Source organism: Xyrauchen texanus, chromosome 11 (genome assembly GCF_025860055.1).
Source record: "Xyrauchen texanus isolate HMW12.3.18 chromosome 11, RBS_HiC_50CHRs, whole genome shotgun sequence".
NCBI lineage: Eukaryota > Metazoa > Chordata > Actinopteri > Cypriniformes > Catostomidae > Xyrauchen > Xyrauchen texanus.
The window spans coordinates 39,702,185-39,723,808 of record NC_068286.1 but is presented as its reverse complement, the minus strand read 5'-3'; the positions used below and the strand labels follow the sequence as shown (position 1 = coordinate 39,723,808).

Below are 21,624 nucleotides of genomic sequence, written 5' to 3'. Positions count from 1 at the left end.
CTTTCGCCTTCAGAACTACCTTAATCCTACGTGGCATTGATTCAACAAGGTGCTGAAAGCATTCTTTAGAAATGTTGGCCCATATTGATAGGATAGCATCTTGCAGTTGATGGAGATTTGTGGGATGCACATCCAGGGCACGAAGCTCCTGTTCCACCACATCCCAAAGATGCTCTATTGGGTTGAGATCTGGTGACTGTGGGGGCCATTTTAGTACAGTGAACTCATTGTCATGTTCAAGAAACCAATTTGAAATGATTCGACCTTTGTGACATGGTGCATTATCCTGCCATCAGAGGATGGGTACATGGTGGCCATAAAGGGATGGACATGGTCAGAAACAATGCTCAGGTAGGCCGTGGCATTTAAACGATGCCCAATTGGCACTAAGGGGCCTAAAGTGTGCCAAGAAAACATCCCCCACACCATTACACCACCACCACCAGCCTGCACAGTGGTAACAAGGCATGATGGATCCATGTTCTCATTCTGTTTATGCCAAATTCTGACTCTACCATCTGAATGTCTCAACAGAAATCGAGACTCATCAGACCAGGCAACATTTTTCCAGTCTTCAACTGTCCAATTTTGGTGAGCTCTTGCAAACTGTAGCCTCTTTTTCCTATTTGTAGTGGAGATGAGTGGTACCCAGTGGGGTCTTCTGCTGTTGTAGCCCATCCGCCTCAAGGTTGTGCGTGTTGTGGCTTCAAAAATGCTTTGCTGCATATCTCGGTTGTAACGAGTGATTATTTCAGGCAAAGTTGCTCTTCTATCAGCTTGAATCAGTCGGACCATTCTCCTCTGACCTCTAGCATCAACAAGGCATTTTCGCCCACAGGACTGCCGCATACTGGATGTTTTTCCCTTTTCACACCATTCTTTGTAAACCCTAGAAATGGTTGTGCGTGAAAATCCCAGTAACTGAGCAGATTGTGAAATACTCAGACCGGCCCGTCTGGCACCAACAACCATGCCACGCTCAAAATTGCTTAAATCACCTTTCTTTCCCATTCTGACATTCAGTTTGGAGTTCAGGAGATTGTCTTGACCAGGACCACATCCCTAAATGCATTGAAGCAACTGCCATGTGATTGGTTGATTAGATAATTGCATTAATGAGAAATTGAACAGGTGTTCCTAATAATCCTTTAGGTGAGTGTATATATATATATATATATATATATATATATATATATATTAGGTGGTGCTTGTTATGGCAGGCGTCACTTTTACTACTGTATTTTCACTGTATTACTTTTCTAAATTACTTTAGAGTCGTCCCTCCTTTAATGTCCAATACATTAAAGGGATAGTTCACCCAAAAATGAAATTGTCTTCAGAAGCAATTTTGATAGGTGTGGGTGAAAACAGAAAAATATTTATGTCCTTTTTTACTATAAATTCTCCTCCCTCACATTAGGTGGCGATATGCATGAAGAATGTGAATAACTAAAAACAAAAGAAAAATGTGAAAGGGAACATTTTTAAGTAACTGAAAGTTTAAATGTATTTAATAAAGGACTTAAATATTGATTTGTCTCTTACCCACTCCTATCTAGCTTCTGAAGACATGGATGTAACTGCTGAAGTCAAACAGATTACTTTTTTGGTGCTTAAAAGTACTGGTCACCACCAGTTGCATTGAATAGACCTACAAATTTGAGATATTTGTCTAAAAATATTCGTTTGTTTCAAGCTAGAAAGAAAGTCATACACATCTGGTATGGCATGAGGCTGGGTAAAGGGTGAACTATCCTATGCTGCGTTCACACCGGACGCGAATAGCGCGTCAAATTCGCGCCTACCGCGTCTAGTTATACGCTTGACCACTTTGAATCCATTCGCGTGTCAAGAGCTAAATTGACGCGCGTAAATTTCGCTTCAAACTTTTGTTTTTTACGCGCGTCAATTTCGCTCTTGACGCGCGAATGGATTCAAAGTGTCGGAGGCGAAATCCGATGAAACTCCGGAGGCGAAACCCGTTGACGGCCATCTTTTTACAAGATGGCTGATGTTGATCGAGCATTCGTGGAGAGAGTCACCGCTCTGTATTTGCTCTGGAGAGCAGAACAGCGGCGTATGGGTCGTCGTCGCCGTACTTGGGTCCACCAGACCCTCCGGAGGCATTCCCAGTTCGGCGAATTTCATCATTTGCTCCAGGAGCTGCGCCTGGATGACGGCCGCTTTCAGCGGTACTTCCGCTTGTCCCGCGCCCAGTTTGATGACCTGTTGTCCCGCAATTTCAATAAAACTGTAAACCCTCGCTCAGAGTTTGCATGTTTTGATGTCCACATGTTCTTGTTCAAGAAATTACAGTGACTGTAGCATTTCTATCGTAAAGAAGTGGACAAATATTAAAGATTAATTTGTATTTACAACTTACTAGGTTGCCCAATCTCCTCACTGACCCTCTTCCAAGCGAGGTCCTTTTTGTTCCTGTCTCTGTAAAAATATGAAGTGGAATCGTACAATTCTGGGTGACTGCTTACAGCAATAATTAATTTTTCCTCCATAAGTTAGCTGGAAGTGATTTTGGAATGAAAGATTCCGAGCGGGAGTTTACATACTTTACCTCCTGAGTGACAGCAGGCAGCTAGGCTCCTGATTGGTTAACGCGGCGCGAATTGACGCCAAAGTTCAGATTTTTCAACTCGGGCGGCAGACGCGAATTCGCGTCAAACGCGTGAATGCACAAAATGCACCATTCGCGCGTAACGCGCCAGACGCTCAATTCGCGCCATTCGCGCGAACTTGACGCGCGAATGAGGCGTATTCGCGTCTGCATTGACTTAACATTGAAATCACTCGCGCCTGACGCGCTATTCGCGTCCGGTGTGAACGCAGCAAAGGAGTGATCATTCAAAGTACCTTCACAACTGCAACACCCAGCCAGTGTTGTCATGGCAGTGGGCTTTGCATTGGAACACACCTCTTACATTTTGTTCAGAAAAAATAATATTTAGTTACTATAACAGTATATGTGTAGATCTATCTGTTTTACATACCTGCCATATATCTGTTTCTGTACAGTTAGTACTAAATGCTTAGTTGTGATTTTAATAATTATGTGGAATGTGTGCCCTTTATTGCAAGTTTCTGTGGTAAGAAAATGTCTGCTAAAATAGTGTTACGTAAGGCTAAATAATTAATGAGTACTGTTTTAATGACTATAATTCTTACTCCAATGTCAGGCAACCAGCTGAGCTGGAAAAGGAGGCATTTTCAAGAATCAGTATATGGCCAATTAGTCAACTTCTGAAATATTATAGGACACACAGAGCATATATGCTGAGGACTGAAATACTCCAGGTTTTTTTTAAAGAGTACAGTGTTTTAGCTAAAGCTCTGGCAGGCGATGAAATAAGGGCAAACTGTTCGTGATCTCCGATCAGAGCAGGAATGAAAGAAAGCGGGTGGATGTTCTGTGTGCTTGAGATGAAGTTGCCACGATGCAGGTTCGGTCACTATCTAGTGAACCCCTCATGCAGAAAACACAGACATGCAGATAATATCACATACTACATGATACACCTCTAATGATGGGCTGCTGTTTTTAAAAATAATGCAATGAGATGTGTTCTGACCGACTTATGTTTATTTGAATTTTAGTTCCTCACAATAGCCTACCTAAAAACATGGCCATTATCACCCATTTTGTCTTAACACACTTTTTCATGTACAAATAATACTCTTTTTTTTCTGTTAATCTTTTCTTCACTCCTTTTCACTTCTTCAGGAGCCACAAACTACCGTTATCCACAACCCAGTAGACAGAAACAAGGTGATATAATTTCTCTTTATATTCATTCACTGCATTTTCCTCAAATAAGGTTCAGAATAATGTACTTTTTAACCAATAAAGGCAAAAAGTCACATGTTCTGTTTAGAGAAGTATTAGATATGTTAAACATTTATCAAATATCAAATAAACTGCATGATTAATTGCCTTAAATTGTGATTTTGGCCTGTAGAAACCTTCTTGACTATCCAGTAATTAAAATGCAATGTCACCATTTTGGCATAATCTGTTGATTTTATTGTCAGTTTGTTGTACAACACTTTTTAAGTGAATAATTTAATTCTATTTTCAACATTTTTATATAAATTGTAGTTTTGACTACATTTGTCAAACTTAATATTCAGGCCTGTTACCAAAGTTATTGTAAGAACAATTAGAACATATTTTTCTTTAATTTATGGTAGATATTATTTCTATAACTAAACTCAAACGCAAAAAAAGAAACATCTCTTTTTCAGGAGACTGTATTTTAAAGATAATTTGGTAAAAATCCAAATAACTTTACAGATCTTTATTGTAAAGGGTTTAAACAATGTTTTCCATGCTTGTTCAATGAACCATAAAAAATGTATGAACATGCACCTGTGGAACGGTCATTAAGACACTAACTGCTTACAGACGGTAGCCAATTAATGTCACAATTATAAAAACTTAGGACACAAAAGAGTCCTTTCTACTTACTCTGAAAAACACCAAAAGAAAAATGCCTAGGGTCCCTGCTCATCTGCGAGTATGTGGCTGCATGGAGGCATGAGGACTGCAGATGTGGCCAGGGCAATAAATTGCAATGTCCATACTGTGAGACGCCTAAGACAGTGCTACAGGGAGATACAAAGGACAGCTGATCGTCCTAGCAGTGGCAGACCACATGTAACAACACCTGCACAGCATCGGTACATCTGAATATCATACCTGCGGGACAGGTACAGGATGGCAACAACAACTGCCTGAGTTACACCAGGAACGCACAATCCCTCCATCAGTGCTCAGACTGTCTGCAATAGGCTGAGAGAGGCTGGACTGAGGGCTCACCAGGGGTGATGATCGGATTCACTTTTATCGTCTAAGAAATTAGTATTCAACGAGGCCTGTAATCTGGATTGGGATCGATTTGGAGGTGGAGGGTCCGTCATGGTCATGGTTGTGTCACAGCATCATCGGACTGAGCTTGTTGTCATTGCAGGCAATCTTAACACTTTGCGTTATAGGGAAAACATTCTCCTCCCTAATGTGGTACCCTTCCTGCAGGCTCATCCTGACAAGACCTTCCAGCATAACAATGCCACCACCCATACTGCTCGTTCAGTATGTGATTGCCTGCAAGACAGGAATGTCAGTGTTCTGCCATGGCCAGTGAGTGAAGAGCCCGGATCTCAGTCCCATTGAGCACGTCTGGGACCTGATGGATCGGAGGGTGAGGGCTAGGGCCATTCCCCCAGAAATGTCCGGGAACTTGCAAGTGCTTTGGTGGAAGAGTGGGGTAACATCCCACAGCAAGAACTGGCATATCTGGTGCAGCCCATGAGGAGGAGATGCACTGCAGTACTTAATGCAGCTGGTGGCCAAAACATACGTATACTGACTGTTACTTTTGATTTTGATCTCCCCTTTGTTCAGGGACACATTATTCCATTTATGTTAGTCACATGTCCGTGTAACTTGTTCAGTTTATGTCTTAGTTGTTGATCTTTTTATGTTCATACAAATATTTACACATGTTAAGTTTGCTGAAAATAAAAGCAGTTGAAAGTGAGAGGACGTTTCTTTTTTTGCTGAGTTTATATATATTCTATATATATAAAATAAATAAAAATATTAATTAATTTATAATTTAATATTTATTTGTATTGAATTGTTATTTTTATACAGAGAAAAAATTTATTTGTTTTTACATTCTAATAAAATGAATATATGTTTTTATACATATATATTAAATTATTGTAATTTTTATAAAAAAATATAATGTTATTAATAATGTATGTTTAATACATTTTTGTTTAAATTTGTGTTTATTTAATGTTTATTTCTTGAAAAAAGAAAATCACCCAAATCAGTGTTTAAACTATATTCAGACTATATTAAGTTTAAACTATATTCGTGCTCCAACTTTTGGTAAAATGGTTACAAAAATTGTAAACCTTGTATAAAATACATGTATATAAAGAAAGGTACTTTTTTTTTGTTTGTTTAAAGCTCTATTTTGTACCATTCATGGGAAGTAACTCACATAGATTCTTCCATATTTCTTCAGGAATCTACAGAGAGTGTCAACACTACTATCGAGGACGATGACTTTAAAGGTAAAACTCAACATCTCTCTGCCAGTGTGTCTGCCTGTAGATGTGTCATTTACTGCAGTTTTCCCTCCACAGTACGTCTCTCATTTGTGCTTCTCCTCAATCATCTGTACCCTCCTCATTATTTATTTTGTCCCCACCCAATTTGTACTCAAAACCCATTGCTGACCACATCTTTGTCTCTTCCCCTCTATTCCTCATTGGATCCCTGCTTCAGGGTGTCTGTTTCAGTATTTCTTGTCGAGTGTGCTATTTGAAATGTCTTTTTTTTTCGTTTGTCTTGCTCCTGTTGTTTCTTCCTTTCATTGGTGCAATGTACAGTCAGACGCATTGGAAACCTCAGCATTAATTCAATCTGGCAACCTGCGGCCCACCCGCAAAACTCTGAGCCCAAGCAGGCACCCAACTCCTCTGTGCAGAGTAAGTCCGTAACGGGCAGGAGAGAAAAATCCCGTTCCTCCCCTAACGTCGTTCAATTGCTTTGAATGCACCCCCAATGAACGAGAGGCCCCTCAGTTACTTAAATCTACCCTGATAAGGATCTCCTTTTATTTTCCAACTCCTATCTTCATTGCTCATCAATGCTTTTATATCCCTGAAATAATAGAGAAATGCTTGAGTAAATGGAAAAACAGGTTTTGGATGTGTATAGACCAGAACATTAATGTGCTCTACATGAAAAGGCACTCTCTCACTATCTCAAAGGACCTCTGCGTGGACCATCATTCTTGACAGAAAAAAACCTCTGATTGCCCATTAGCTCTCTAAAAGTCCTAGAGGTCTACTGGTTGCACCACAAGTCACCACAAGTGACCCAACTAAAGCTCCGCTTAATGAAAAGACTGCACAGTTCAGATTTTGACCCATATCCTAAGACTAGGAATTCTGCATTGTCCTCTATTGCACACAACATTCCTAATAAGTAGAGACATGCTGCACAAGGAGGGTGCTTGCTTCAGAATCCCATCCTACTCCTTCCTTGAGAGCCTGATGTTTGCCTCTTCTGTTTAAAATCCCCTCCCCCAGCACCAAACCTCAAAATAGCATTATTTATGAATTTTCAAAGATATTTCACCAATAAAAACACTTTGGATTTAGTAAAGCTCAGTAATATGGAATGGACCTAAAGCAGTATTGAAAGGACAAAAATCTGTTTTTCAACATCAGATTCAGTACTTCTTTTATAACATGAATGTTGACATGACTATATGACTAAATGCATTTGATTAATAAACACAAGTGATTAATCCTATCTCTAAAATGTATTTACAGTATATTATTATATTGTATTGTTTTCATGTGTTTTTCTCACTTGAAAGTGGACCTGTTTATACTTTACACCAAAATCAAAAGACAAAAAAATAGTATGGTAATGGTATAACGAAATAGTAATGGTATAACTAAAATAAAGCATATATTAGGACCACTTAGAATTTTTGTTATTATTTTCATGACAATTAAGCACATTTCTCCCCCAAATTGTCATACTTGTAATGCTAAAAAAAAAAAAAAAGTTATTAAAAATCATCCTGTTTAGATGATGAAATTTTTCAAATCAGCATAAATAGAATTTAATAAAACAAATACTAAAATCAAACAAAGCCAAGCTGCTTGAATATTGGTGCCAGGAGTAGCCTAAATTCACCCAACAGCAATGTGAAACACTGGTAGAGAGCATACCAAGACGTGTGATAACTGTGATTGAAAATCAGGGTTATTCCACCAAATATTGATTTCTGAACTCTTCCTAAGTTAAAACTGGTCATTTTGCAGTGGTCCCTTATATATATGTATATGAATGCACCTACTGCATACAAACAGTGTCATAAAATCTTAATAGTCTTAAAAATAGGCATATTTTTTTCTTTTGATTTTGGAGTGAAATATGACATAGACATTGCTTTACAGTTCTCATGAGATTTGCCGGAGATCATCTTAATAAACAGGAAAATGTGTTTCCACATACAGTATCAGCTGCATTATGCTGGATAATGAAAATGATGTTGAAAAAAAGGTAAAAGGCCCAATGTTACGCAGCATGACTATTGTAAGAGAAAGCAAGCATTAGATGGAATGCTTTTCTGGAGAAAATTAAAGCCCGCTTTTTCTCATTTTAAAGCTGCAAACCCTTTTCCATCTCATTTGTCATTCAGTGCCTTCCGGGCGAAAGACATAAGATAAAAAAAAAAAAAAGGATCCATTCCTTATTTTCATTTAATTTATCAATTTGCAGACACCATAAACTCAGTGCTGGAGAATGAGTGATTTAATGATCTAATTAATAATTCACATTAATTGAACTGCTAAATATTAAAAGTACAAAGTTAATTTAACGTCTTTTTGCCCGGTGGGCTGGAACTATTGTCATCATCAGTAGATGTAGAGACATTGCGCTAGTTCTATTTGGAGCTTTCATAAGAAATTGCCTTTTTGACCAATTATGAGCCATCTCTTTGCTGTCCCTTAGCTTGCCAAGTTATCAATAAAGGTAAATTTAAACTTTAATACTTTGAATGAAAGTGTTGCCTGTGATTTTCTACCAGTAAACACTACTCATTCTGAAATAACCGCAGACAAGTAGGAATTCTGGAATATTTTTCATTTAGGTGACCATTGCGGAGGTTATAAAATGTGTCTCTTATTAATAAAACTTTAAACAGAAATTAACTACATTGCACATAGTCATTGTATTAATATTCAAACAACCTCTTTGCAACCTCTTTTAATGTTAATAACTAAACATTAGCTATAAAGGTTCTCTGCAAATCTTTAGATTTTCTCTACAGTTTGTGGATAGCAATAATACAGACACCTTAATCAAAGTGTTGAAATGAATTGGGTTGTTGATGAATAATTTGGATTCTCGTGGTGTGAGGGTTGCTGACTCACACCCTAGATGTGTCTCTGTGTGTTTCAGCTCGTAAGCAGGAGATCATAAAAGTGACCGAGCAGCTGATTGAATCCATCAACAACGGCGACTTTGAGGCTTATGCGTGAGTGAACACACGGATCCGTCTCTATGACAACCAGAGCACCTATTAAGAACACAAATGCATTGCTTTATTTTCTCTTGATTACGGAGATTACATTTAATTGTCACCTGTCCTTTTCACAACAGGTGCTCAGTCTATAATTAGAACCAAGCCTCACTTATTTAAAGCTTTTTATTGGCAGATAGGGAACCAAAGATATTCATATAATCAGAAGACAAGTGAACGACCACATACTGTATTTTCACAGAACGCAGTGTTGGCTGTTGCTATTCTATATTGGAATGCTCCTGGTGCTTTTGTACTTATTTTAACCTTAAAACTAGACTTTTAGCTTTTCTTTCTGTTCGTTCTCTTTCACAGAAAGATTTGCGATCCTGGTCTGACTTCTTTTGAGCCGGAGGCATTGGGAAACCTAGTGGAGGGCCACGATTTCCACAGGTTCTACTTTGAGAACGGTAAATAGATCAATGACTTTAACCTTTTCACACTTAGAATCAGTGCCAAAACAGTCCTTTTTTTTCTAAATGGTTAGTTCACCAAAAAGTGTTAGGGACTGACAGCCTCAGTAGCTGCTTTCCACTATCGGGCCAGTGCGAGCCAGTGCCATAAACTGGTCAGCCAGGGCCAATAGCCTCGGACATTGAGCCGCGATACTGAAAATAATCTGCATTTCCACCATCGGGCTAAAAGGCCCACAGCGTTGCCCTAAAACCTTCCCTTATTACGCCAGCCTAGTGCAAATGTCACACACTCTGCCCATTTCCCAAGCCAAAACTAAATAAGCATGTTATCTACGATATCAAGTTTACATTGTATATAACTCACTGACTTTAAGGGCGAGGTCTCTCCACTAACAGTGGGACAATGTCCCAGCACACCATCCATGATGTCGAACCATTTGAAATGTGTCTGCAAGTTTTTCCGCCGAGATGCAGGTGCGTGACATCACACAAACATGTTGGCACCCAGAGATGTACAAAGTTAGTGATAAACATTCACTTTTATTAAATGATATTGATCAATGAGACAATGTTCCTACATTACAAGATATTAAAGCTTGTTTAACAAATATGAGCAGAGACAGGTGTACAAAACATTGTCATTTAAACTCTGTTGATGATCGTACACGTATAGTAATGCTAGCATAGCAGCACTGTTTATCAGTTGTGTTGCTTGGAGACATCTCTGTTGCCAGTCAAACCCCTGTTAAGCTAATGGGAGCATTGCAGTTTTGGTTGTTTAAATTTAATTTTCCAAGCATCTGGCAATGGAATACCTTTATCAGGGAATTCAAGCAGGAATATCCCACATCTTGAATCTTGAAACTTGAATGAAATGCAGCATGAGTATCTTGATAAACTCTCACTCACCTTTGACACTGATCCTGCCTCAATCCCCAGTTAGCCTTCTTTGGCCCAAGGGTAATCAGTAGGCCAAAGGCCCTTGGCCGTTGGCCCAGATTAAGCCCACTGGAGGGACAATTAAGTTTTGTGACTGGCACACACTAGCAAGTGTTCATTTGGCCCGACAGTGGAAACACGACTAGTCACAATTTTTTAGGGGTTAGAAAACTGCTGATTTTTAGTAGTTGACTAGTCAAGTCAAATTCAGCTTGTCATGACATCATTCCACCCCAAACAACCGCACACCGGCACCCCCCACCAGGGCCTAGCTATATGCGGTCACTTAGGGCCCCCGAGCCACCAGGGGGCCCCACAAAGCGAGGTGTTTTATTTTCTTTAGATTTGTATAGTTTTATATATATATATATATATATATATATATATATATATATATATATATATATATATATATATATATATACAGCTGCAAGTAAGAGTCAATTATGGCCCCTTGTCATCAGACATTAGATAGTCAGCTAGACAGTGCCTGGGTTCTTATAATTTGCCATGGAAACACTCATAGTAGGGGAAGACCAGCCACAGGTTCTAGCGTGCAGACGACTATGGGGATGCATTCGGTCATGTCAGTTGACTCCAACTTGAAGCGCTTTTTTAAACTTTTGCCAAATTGTATTTTTGAAGGAGCAAACAGCATCCAAGTCAAACGCCCCAACACATAAACTTAATTTAAAGTGCTTTTAACTGTCTGTATTTCCTACAGACGCATTTTATAAATCACATGATGACTAGATGACTAATCTGTGCAACCCTAACCATTCACTAAACTTATTAGAAAAAATATGCAATAGAAGTGACTTCTCTCATCAAAAATGATATATTAGCTATACATTCAACAACACTTACCACTGAGGCAAAAAATACAGATACTGTATCTGACAGCTAAAGGTCACTATAGTCTCTGCAGAGGCACTAAACCCATAACTAGGCCTAGAATAATAATAATAATAATAATAAAAAAAGAAAACATTATAAATACTATTAATTGATTTATACAAATAATGAAAAATAATGAAAAAACGAATTATAAAATACAATAAATAAATCTAGATATTTTAAGTTTTATGCATTTAATTTAGTTTACGATTACAAAATTAAATTTGATGGAAATTTGTTCATCCATCCATCTTCAACCGCTTATCCGAAGTCGGGTCGCGGGGGCAGCTGCTCCAGCAGGGGGCCCCAAACTTCCCTATCCCGAGCCACATTAACCGAGGCGTTCCCAGGCCAGTGTGGAGATGTAATCTCTCCACCTAATCTTGGATCTTTCCCGAGGCCTCCTCCCAGCTGGACGTGCCTGAAACACCTCCCAAGGGAGGCGGCCAGGGGACATCCTTACCAAATGCCCAAACCACCTCAACTGACTCCTTTCGACGCAAAGGAGCAGCGGCTCTACTCCGAGCTCCTCACGGATGACTGAGCTCCTCACCATATCTCTAAAGGAGAAGCCCGCCACCCTTCTGAGGAAGCCCATTTTGGCCGCTTGTACTCGTGACCTAGTTCTTTCGGTCATGACCCAGCCTTCATGACCATAGGTGAGGGTAGGAACAAAAATTGACCAGTAGATCGAGAGCTTTGCCTTTTGGCTCAGCTCTCTTTTCGTGACAACGGTGCGATAGAGCGAGTGCAATACCGCCCCCGCTGCCCCGATTCTCCGGCCAACCTCCCGCTCCATTGTCCCCTCACTCGTGAACAAGACCCCGAGGTACTTGAACTCCTTCACTTGGGGAAATACCTCCTTCCCTACCTGGAGTATGCACTCCATCGGTTTCCTGCTGAGAACCATGGCCTCAGATTTAGAGGTGCTAATCCTCATCCCAACTGCTTAACACTCGACTGCCAAGCGATCCAGTGAGAGCTGAAGGTCACGGACCGATGATGACATGAAGACAACATCATCTGCAAAAAGCAGCGATGAGATCCCCAGCCCACCGAACCGCACACCTTCCCCACCCCGACTACGCCTCGATATCCTGTCCATGAATATCACAAACAGGATTGGTGACAAAGCGCAGCCTTGGCGGAGACCAACCCCCACATGGAATGAACTCGACTTTGTGCCGAGGACCCGGACACAGCTCTCGCTTTGGACATACAGGGATTGGATCGCCCTAAGAAGGGACCCCCCCACCCCGTACTCCCGCTGCACCTCCCACAGTCTCTCCCGGGGGACCCGGTCATAAGCCTTCTCCAGATCCACAAAACACATGTAGACCGGATGGGCATACTCCCAGGCCCCCTCCAGTATCCTTGCGAGAGTAAAGATCTGGTCCGTCGTTCCACGGCCAGGACGAAAATCGCATTGTTCCTCTTCAATCCGAGGTTCGACAATTGGCCGAACCCTCCTCTCCAGCACCTTGGAGTAAACTTTACCAGGGAGGCTGAGAAGTGTGATACCCCTGTAGTTGGCACACACTCTCTGATCCCCCTTTTTGAAGAGGGGAACCACCACCCCGTTCTGCCACTCCTTAGGCACTGTCCCAGATTTCCACGCAATGTTGAAGAGGCGTGTCATCCATGACACCCCCTCCACATCCAAAGCTTTCAGCATTTCTGGTCGGATCTCATCAATTCCCGAGGCTTTGCCACTGCGGAGTTGTTTGACTACCTCAGTGACCTCCCCCAGGGAAATAGAATCTGATCCCTCATCAGCCTCCGGCTCTGCCTCTAGCATAGAGGGTGTGTTGGGATTTAGGAGTTCTTCAAAGTGTTCCTTCCACTGCCCAATAACCTCCTCGGTTGAGGTCAACAGCTTCCCATCTTTGCTGTATACAGCTTGGATGGTTCCCCGTTTCACCCTCCTAAGGTGGCGGATGGTTTTCCAGAAGCACTTTGGTGCGGACCGAAAGTCCTTCTCCATGGCTTCTCCGAACTTTTCCCACACCCACTGCTTTGCCTCCCTCACGGCCGAGGCTGCAGCCCTTTGGGCCTGTCGGTTCCTTGCAACTGCCTCCGGAGACCTCCGGGACAACAAATCCCGGAAGGCCTCTTTCTTCAGTCGGACGGCTTCCCTGACCACCAGTGTCCACCACGGTGTTCGAGGGTTACCACCCCTTGCGGCACCTAAGACCTTGAGGCCGCAGCTCTCCACCACGGCTTCGGCAATGGAAGCTATGAACATTGCCCACTCCGGTTCAATGTCCCCAACCTCCGCAGGGATGCCTGAAAAGCTCCGCCGGAGGTGTGAGTTGAAGATCTCGTGGACAGGGACCTCCTCCAAACGTTCCCAGTTCACCCGCACTACTCGCTTCGGCTTCCCAGGTCTGTCCAGAGTCTTTTCCCACCCCCTGACCCAACTCACCACCAGATGGTGATTGGTTGACAGCTCTGCCCCTCTCTTCGCCCGAGTGTCCAAAACATATGGCCTCAGATCCGACGACACGATTACAAAATCGATCATCGACCTTCGGCCTAGGGTGCTCTGGCTCTGGTACACTTATGAGCATCCTTATGTTCGAACATGGTGTTTGTTATAGATAATCCATGACTAGCACAGAAGTCTAATAACAAACATCCACTTGAGTTTAGATCGGGGAGGCCGTTCCTCCCAATCACGCCTTTCCAGTTGTCCCTGTCATTTCCCACGTGTGCGTTGAAGTCACCCAGCATCACTATGGAGTCCCCTACTGGGGCCCTATTCAGGACTCCATCCAGGGTCTCCAAGAAGGCCGAATACTCTGAACTGCTGTTCGGTGCATATGCACAGACAACAGTCAGAGTTTACCCCCCACAACCCGTAGGCGTAGGGAGGCGACCCTCTCGTCCACTGGGGTAAACTCCAACATAGTGGCGCTCAGCCGGGGGCTCGTGAGTATCCCCACACCCGCCTGTCGCCTCACACCCTGGGAAACTCCAGAGAAGAATAGAGTGGAAATGGAAATTTGTTATGAAATTGAAATGTGTAAATCTTAATCTAAATGTTAAAATTGGCTAAAATATTTTTGGATTGTAGGAAATATATAAAATTTTAAACAACAGAAAACAGAAACAAAGGAATTCTTTACAGGGGGCATTTTTAGACCCAAAGTTTTAAATATCTGAAATATTTTTTGTCACTATCGGTGGCATATTGCCCCATGTCCTTGATGATATCTGTATCTAATACAATATCTTATATATCAATAAAATCCTACTTTTTATTATAAAAATGAATATTATCTCCTTACTTGTGAGCCACATCTTGTGTATCTTCATTTCCTTTTCTTAGCACTGTCCAAAGGAAATAAACCTGTTCACACTATCCTCCTGAACCCTCATGTGCACCTGATTGGAGAGGACGCAGCTTGTATCGCGTACATACGTCTGACTCAGTACATGGATGCCAACGGGATGCCACGCACCATGCAGTCAGAGGAGACTCGTGTCTGGCACCGCCGAGATGGCAAGTGGCTGAACATACACTTCCATCGCTCTGGAGCGCCCAGTGTCCCCATTAAGTAAGACTCATAGACCATCTCTACTCCTTAAATGGACAGCATCTAGTCTGAGATAAAGCTCGGTCATGTAATTGAATAATGACGCTCTAATCCTTATCATACAGTAGATACGATGTGATTCATAGTGGCTTTATTGGGCTAAATATGGATCTGGCAGTCAGAACATGAATTCTGACAGAAATTAATCAATATTTTTAATGCAAATTTAGTAATATGTGTTTGCCTGTGTATATTTTGTAGTTAATGGAATAGTAAGCTTCAGTTTTTCCCCTTCGAGGGAAAACCCGTCAGCAAAAACCCAACTGTCTGTCATTCAAGCTGGAGGAGTGTCTCATAAGCCACACCTGCTTCCCAACAATCTCGCCCTTTTTCCTTCCCCTCTGAGGGTCGTTTACACGTTATCGCACATGGACCAGAGTTTTAAAGCGTTGTGCTACAGGTCATCACTTACACCAAAACCCATGGGCCATTCGCATAGATGGACATTATTAAAAGGAGTGTATTTTTAACATTTTATTTACCGTTTCTTTTTTTAAGCTGTTTTGGTATACATTTTAATGTATAGATATGTAAAGAGAATCACCTTTCCCCAAGTCTGTACTGTATTTTTATGTCTATTTATGTGTGTGCAATATATCATGTTTTGAAAGATAAGAATGTTAATATTGAGCTTGCTATTGTTCTGGTGATGTACATATGTTGTGACTGTTCAGATAAAAAAAAATGATCAAATAAAAATCTAAAAAAAACAAACATTTAAAAACCTTTTAATGGCTAATGGCAAAATTAAAATTGTAGTAAATGCTGTTGAAAAGCTTTGTTTATATTCGCTAGCTTACAGTGTTTGGCTATTTAAAGATTCTGATTTACTTTACTTGATTTACAAGAATTGCAGCATACTAAATGGACTGTATGTTTACCTTTATGTCATAGAATATGAGAAAAAACAGATATCAAAAATAATGTAGCATATATGATACATCACGCTGACAAGCATTGGGTAATGCATGGAGGACTATAATTTGAATGACCATGATCATTTATTGACTTTTTTCTCTTGTTCATATTGTGTAATTCATGGTTTCCTTATCGAAATGTTTGTTTTATTTCTATCAGTATCATAAAGATCAGTTAATGTAATGATGATAATGACCATCATCATTATGACCCAACATCTAGAAATATCAGTCTATATCTTCAGATCTTATGTAGCTTATTTTTCCTATATTGAGTGGATGTGAAAATGTTATCTTTTGACTTTATATAATGGCTGTATGAGAAACAAAAACGTAAGTAGCTTATGAGAAACAACGTGTATCATTGTCACACATATCTGTGCTTTTTATTTATCCTGACATTATTTTGCCCTGATTTTCAAGCATGCACACTGCCCCTAGTGGTGACATTGCATCTGTGCGCCACTCAATTGGAAGATGATAAAGTAGACAGAGGGTGATGTCAGAATGGAATGGTCTTCCTCGAGGAAAAACCTCACCACTACTGGACTATGCCAACTTCATACACGTTCCATGTTCTCATTTTCCTTTCTCTCTTCTTAAAAAAGACATTTCCTCTGCTGATACTTACAGAAACCTCAAAGCTCAAAGGATGTGAAATACATAATATGTTGCCATGGTGGCGCTAACAAATCAACAAATTTAATTAAAAATACAATAAAGGTGTGATATGTACTGTATGTACAATGTGTCATTTTTCTCTATGAGTGTGTTTATTTATTTATTTATTTGGCTTGCATAAAACAAACTGCAAAGAAGTCAAATTATGAGGGATAAAATTATCCCTGATCTTTTGAGACAAAAGAAACTCAACTGTAAATAGCAACTTGTTCTGTACTTTCGCAACTTCTGACATCAGGTATTTTAACACATAGCTGCCCACATTTACGTCAACAGTGCCATTTATGGTATTCATAAATGCAGTTTCAGTGAGGTGGACGTAGGATAGATGCTATTGTTCCTAAATACAAGAATGTTAGTCAAACCTTGTGCTGTTCTGGCAGTGTGTAGCACCTACTGCTCTGCCTCTTCTGAATAAGCCATATAAGGCATAGCAAGGAAATTACTTTTGGATGGGCCATTACTTTTTTTTTTTTTTTACAAATTTTCCTTAATAACAGAAAGGTAACCATTTTATAAATAGATGCACTGGTAGCTGTAATAACCTGCCAGGCATTATTGCCTGCCACACCTCCACCAGTGCCTTCAGCTGCGGGGTCATCACCTGTAACCCACCTATCATCAATGTTTCGCCCCATTAATCCCGGAACATATCCTGTTGGTGGGCCAGTGGTCAGGGACGTCTCTACAAAATCAACACCCTGCCTCTGGGGAGCATGGCTGCCTTTGCTTGCCTTTACTCTATGCATCTCTAGGATCTCTGTCAGCTTCCGCAGGACCTGATTATGCTACCATATGTACCATCCTTGTGCCATCCTACCAATATGTGCTGCAAGTGCTTGGGGCTTCACAGAGGGGGCAACTCTCCTCTCTGCCATACCAGAGAAATACATTTCCAGGGCTTGGTAGGGTATCATATGTGGATCTTATTAGAAAACTTGTAAAAAAAAAAAAAAAAACTTGTAGCCTGGTAACACTCTATCAGATGTCCCCTCCCATATGGTTCAGCGCCCTTGATGCTTCTGGCTGATTGCTCTAAACTTATACCCTTGCACTTCCATCCTAGTTCCTACCGTAACTACAATTGCTTTCCTCTGTTTTCGGGAGGCTGCTGACCACAGTTTGGGAGCCACCTCCCATACAAGGCCTGTTCTTCTAGTGTTCTTCCAACAATCTCTTGATGCTTCAGTTTTGAAACAGCCTGGTTTACCACCTCCTCTGCATTCCAAGTTCTGTCTGTTCGGACTTGGACTTGACCTGACCTCACTGCCTGGTCTGTTGATTCCCATAGCTTGGATCTATTTCAAATTCCACTACTGGCTCTACTGGCTTTGGGACATATCCAGGGTAGCCAAGTGGGTTGTCTTTGTACGGGTCACCAAGTTGCTGTTCCATTAGGTCTTCTAGTTGCTCTTTTGCCATCACCAGCTTCCCACTCCTCTTTTCTTCCAGCAGGTTTCTGGCAAACTTAAAAGAATCCTTGATGAATTTCACCCTTTCATGCTCCTTATTTTTTCTGTGCTGTCAGATTCTCTCTGCCCTCCTCAAGACAGCTAATCTAGCCCTTATGCCATCCCACAATACCTTCAAGCCCTCCTTCTCTTGCTCCTCTGCCTTCCTCCAAGCCTTATGAAGCTCCCTCCACTCTCTCTCAAGCTGAAGAATCTCCTCTCTCCGACCCATCACCACCACTCTTCCTTACTACTGTTTCACCAAATCTACCTATGCATTCTTTATAAACAATATTGCTAAACATATTAAGCTAGAGCACAGGCCCTCTTTTTGTCTGCTCCATGCATACTTATCATTATATCTCTGTCACTTGATTAGCCTCCTTCTCTCTGGTTTCTTCTCATTGTCATGTCTTCCCTGTCTTGTTTGTGGGTTGAAGGTTGCCTTTTCTTGGGGCTCACTTTGCAGGCTTGATTTGCCTGCTAATGGTACTGATTTTCTTGGTGCCCCTCAACAACAGTGGATTCAGAAGCACTGAGGTGCTCAACACAACAACACTCTCTGTATCCTTCTTGTCTAACCTACTGCTGCAGTGCAAGGTTGTGTCTGGCTGCTACTGCCATACTTCATCCATATTGATGAATCCACAGGCCTTTGTAAGTTGTTACCCTCATCCACCCACAACTGCATCTTTAAAGGATCCTTTGCTCACTATCCATGGCCGTTTCAGTCATGACCATATTGTTTGTCCTAATTGGTTCATCTTCCATCCCACTTCTCGGAGGACCACTGTGTTGTTTTCCTTTAATTGTGCTCATTGTTGGTAAGGGTGTCCCCTGTATACGGACCTGTGGGTAAGGTAACTAGCCTGCCCACCCCTGTGCAGATTTTCCTGCTGTCAGCCTGTCTTTCCTGACCATCCTCCAGTCTTTCCTTGACACAACTGCCATATTCACATTAGTCACTGGTTTCCCAGAAAAAACTAAACAGATGCACAGGTAGCTGTAATAACCTGCCAGGCATTATTGCCTACCACACCTCCATCAGTGCCTTCAGCCTGGTGGTGGGGTAGTGGTCAGGGATGTCTCCATGCCACCCCCCGCAGTTGGACACCGCATCCCCTCCAACACCTCTCATCCTTGCCTTCCCATCCAGACATACTTCCTTCTCAAATAAAATGCAACCAGGGTTCTATATGTCATACTACCTTGACATGACCATAAGCACCAGCCAGTTGGCCAACTGGCACCAAGATGCGTGCTACTAGCACTGTATCTCTCGGTAACTCAGTGCTACCGGTTCCGTATGGCATATCAGCTCAGCACAAATATACTGTATATATATATATATATATATATATATATATATATATATATATGTATTTGAAGTCAAAGAATAATATGTAATATTCTGGGTGGGCGTGGGTCTAATTTGGCCCACCCAGACCACCCTTGGCTACGCCACTGGAAGGAGCCCAATATTAGAAACAAGTGGCTGAAGTTTATTTTCAACAAGTTATTTACAAATAACTGATCATTTCAGTCCAACCTTAGGAGTTTGAGTGGCACATTTCAGCATGAATCTTCTTGTGAACCTGTCACAACATAATGTAGACTATAAACTATATTGGACTCAGCAGTAAACCCACAGCTCACAAGCCTTGACACTTATACACTTTTATTCTCACTCAGCCATATACACACTGTAGCCATTGTATAGTGTTTAAATGTCTTTTTTAAAAGTCATATAGTAAACTAATACATGCCTTTATGGATAGATATTTATGTACTATATATATGCATATTCTTATGTCCACAGGCAGAATGCAGATTCGGTAAATCAAACGTGGGTCAGTCACAGTGAAAGTAGTAGCAGTGATAAACAAATGGAATTTCTCTTGTTAGAGGATGACATTTAATGCTGTTCTAGGGCCAGTTTCCCACAACCTAATTTTAATCTTAACTTTTATAAGGGAAAAGGCACAGCTGGCCTTGGATCAGCATCAAAAGACCTCAACTAACAAAGCTGCATTCATTTTCAGTTAAAAATAAAATAAATCATACAATATCACATTGTACACTCCTTCCCAGGAATCTGAGGCCAACTGTGATTTGGTGAATCATAAAGGGCATATGTAGAGTACATCACAATGCACAGATTCATTCAGTTAAATTTCACACATTTCATTAAATACATCATAAATAAAACATGTTTTTTTTAAATCCCTTTTTCTCACTTTCAAAATCAACAAAACATTTTGAAAGCATTTAGACTCACAAATACCAAATACATCAGAGCAACAATCTCTGACACAAACTGATATTGAGCAATATACACAAAACAGTAAAAGTAATATAATTGAAATATAAAATCTCACATTTCCTTTTTCACATCTACACACACTCACACGCATCCATAAAGAAACATAAATTCATATTGAAAATAGAATTAATTCACTTAAAACTGAAAATAGAATTGTATGTGTAACATTTAACTCGTAGTTTTCCCGCATTCCAACTTAATTTCCTGAGTCCTTCTTAAAATGTTTGCCACTTTGCCTCAAAGGAAATTTTAAATAATACAAATCCATTAATGTGACCAAAAGTCTGTGCTGAACTGTTTGAACTCTAGAAAGGATAATTATAAGGCTATATCCTACGGATCACAGACACTCCTTCCAGACACAAATATAGAGGGGTGAGATGAAAAAGACAAAATTGACAGTCGCCTAAACATAAAAAGAATTTGAAAGTTCGTAAGTGACTGCTGCTAGCTAAGCATGCCTGCTAATATCCTTACATGTGGCTAATGTGCACTACTGTCTTTTTAAAAATGCTAATTATGTATACTCTCCATAGACAGATTACACAGACACAACACCCCAACAGCTGATAAAGAAGGCAAGAAGTTTTCAGACATCTCAACCGTTGAGATCAAAAGAGCATGATATGACGTGGCATGATATAATGCAAAGATATTTTAAGTTCAATAATGGTGGTAGGCAGTGCAATACAAGATCTGTTAATTCAAGCTTAAATGTTCAGAATATGAATGATCATTTGTGAGTGAACTGTTTTCTTCTCATATAATCATTGTATAATTGTGATTTTCTTTCAAGTTTTTTGTTTGTGTTTATTATAGCTATTAATTCATAAAGAGAAACTATTAATTAAAATGACGGAAGGAAAAGAAGAATACGGCATTTGGTCACAATAAAAGGCAGAAAAACACACACATTGGTTAACTGGGAAAATAAAGTGAACAAAAATATTGTCCATTGACTTAAACTGGGCAAACATCCAGTTTGGACAGGAAGACTATAAGTGGCAGGAGTGAAGTGCACACTGGGATTGAATGAGCATGGTGCATAGGAGTGGTGAGGAGGGACTTAAAGAGAGGAGCAATGGAGACTGGGGAATGAAAATTAAGGGAGAAACCATCACTTTTTTTCAGCTTACTCCATCTCTTCCTATCTGTATTTTTGGGCTCGTTAGTGGTGAATGAGTTGATGTAGGTGATGCTGTAGGTTGTCATGGTGCTCAGGACAATCGTCTATCTGCTCCACGCTCACTCGCTTCTGTCCTTCAGC

The 21,624-nt window shown here is 40.7% G+C and overlaps 2 protein-coding genes across 8 annotated transcripts in view; one reads left to right on the top strand and one right to left on the bottom strand.

The window, feature by feature from the left end:
• Positions 1-16,636, top strand: part of LOC127651909 (calcium/calmodulin-dependent protein kinase type II delta 2 chain-like) — a 61,009-nt gene extending 44,373 nt beyond the window's left edge. For 2 of the 7 annotated variants that reach the window (XM_052137965.1, XM_052137963.1), the window contains exons 15-20: positions 3,737-3,781; positions 6,051-6,099; positions 8,564-8,584; positions 8,993-9,089; positions 9,450-9,544; positions 14,718-16,636. In XM_052137965.1, coding sequence (XP_051993925.1) covers positions 3,737-3,781; positions 6,051-6,099; positions 8,564-8,584; positions 8,993-9,089; positions 9,450-9,544; positions 14,718-14,950 — 540 coding nt within the window. In that variant the 3' untranslated portion in view covers positions 14,951-16,636. Of the gene's footprint in view, positions 1-3,736; positions 3,782-6,050; positions 6,100-6,417; positions 6,517-8,563; positions 8,585-8,992; positions 9,090-9,449; positions 9,545-14,717 lie in introns of all 7 variants that reach the window. The other 5 variants (XM_052137968.1, XM_052137967.1, XM_052137964.1 and 2 more) reach the window with 4 other exon arrangements.
• A 3,069-nt stretch (positions 16,637-19,705) lies between these two features.
• LOC127651398 (ankyrin-2-like) overlaps positions 19,706-21,624 on the bottom strand; it is a 100,758-nt gene continuing 98,839 nt past the window's right edge. Inside the window, 1 exon segment of the mRNA XM_052137193.1 lies at positions 19,706-21,624. Coding sequence (XP_051993153.1) covers positions 21,526-21,624 — 99 coding nt within the window. The 3' untranslated portion in view covers positions 19,706-21,525.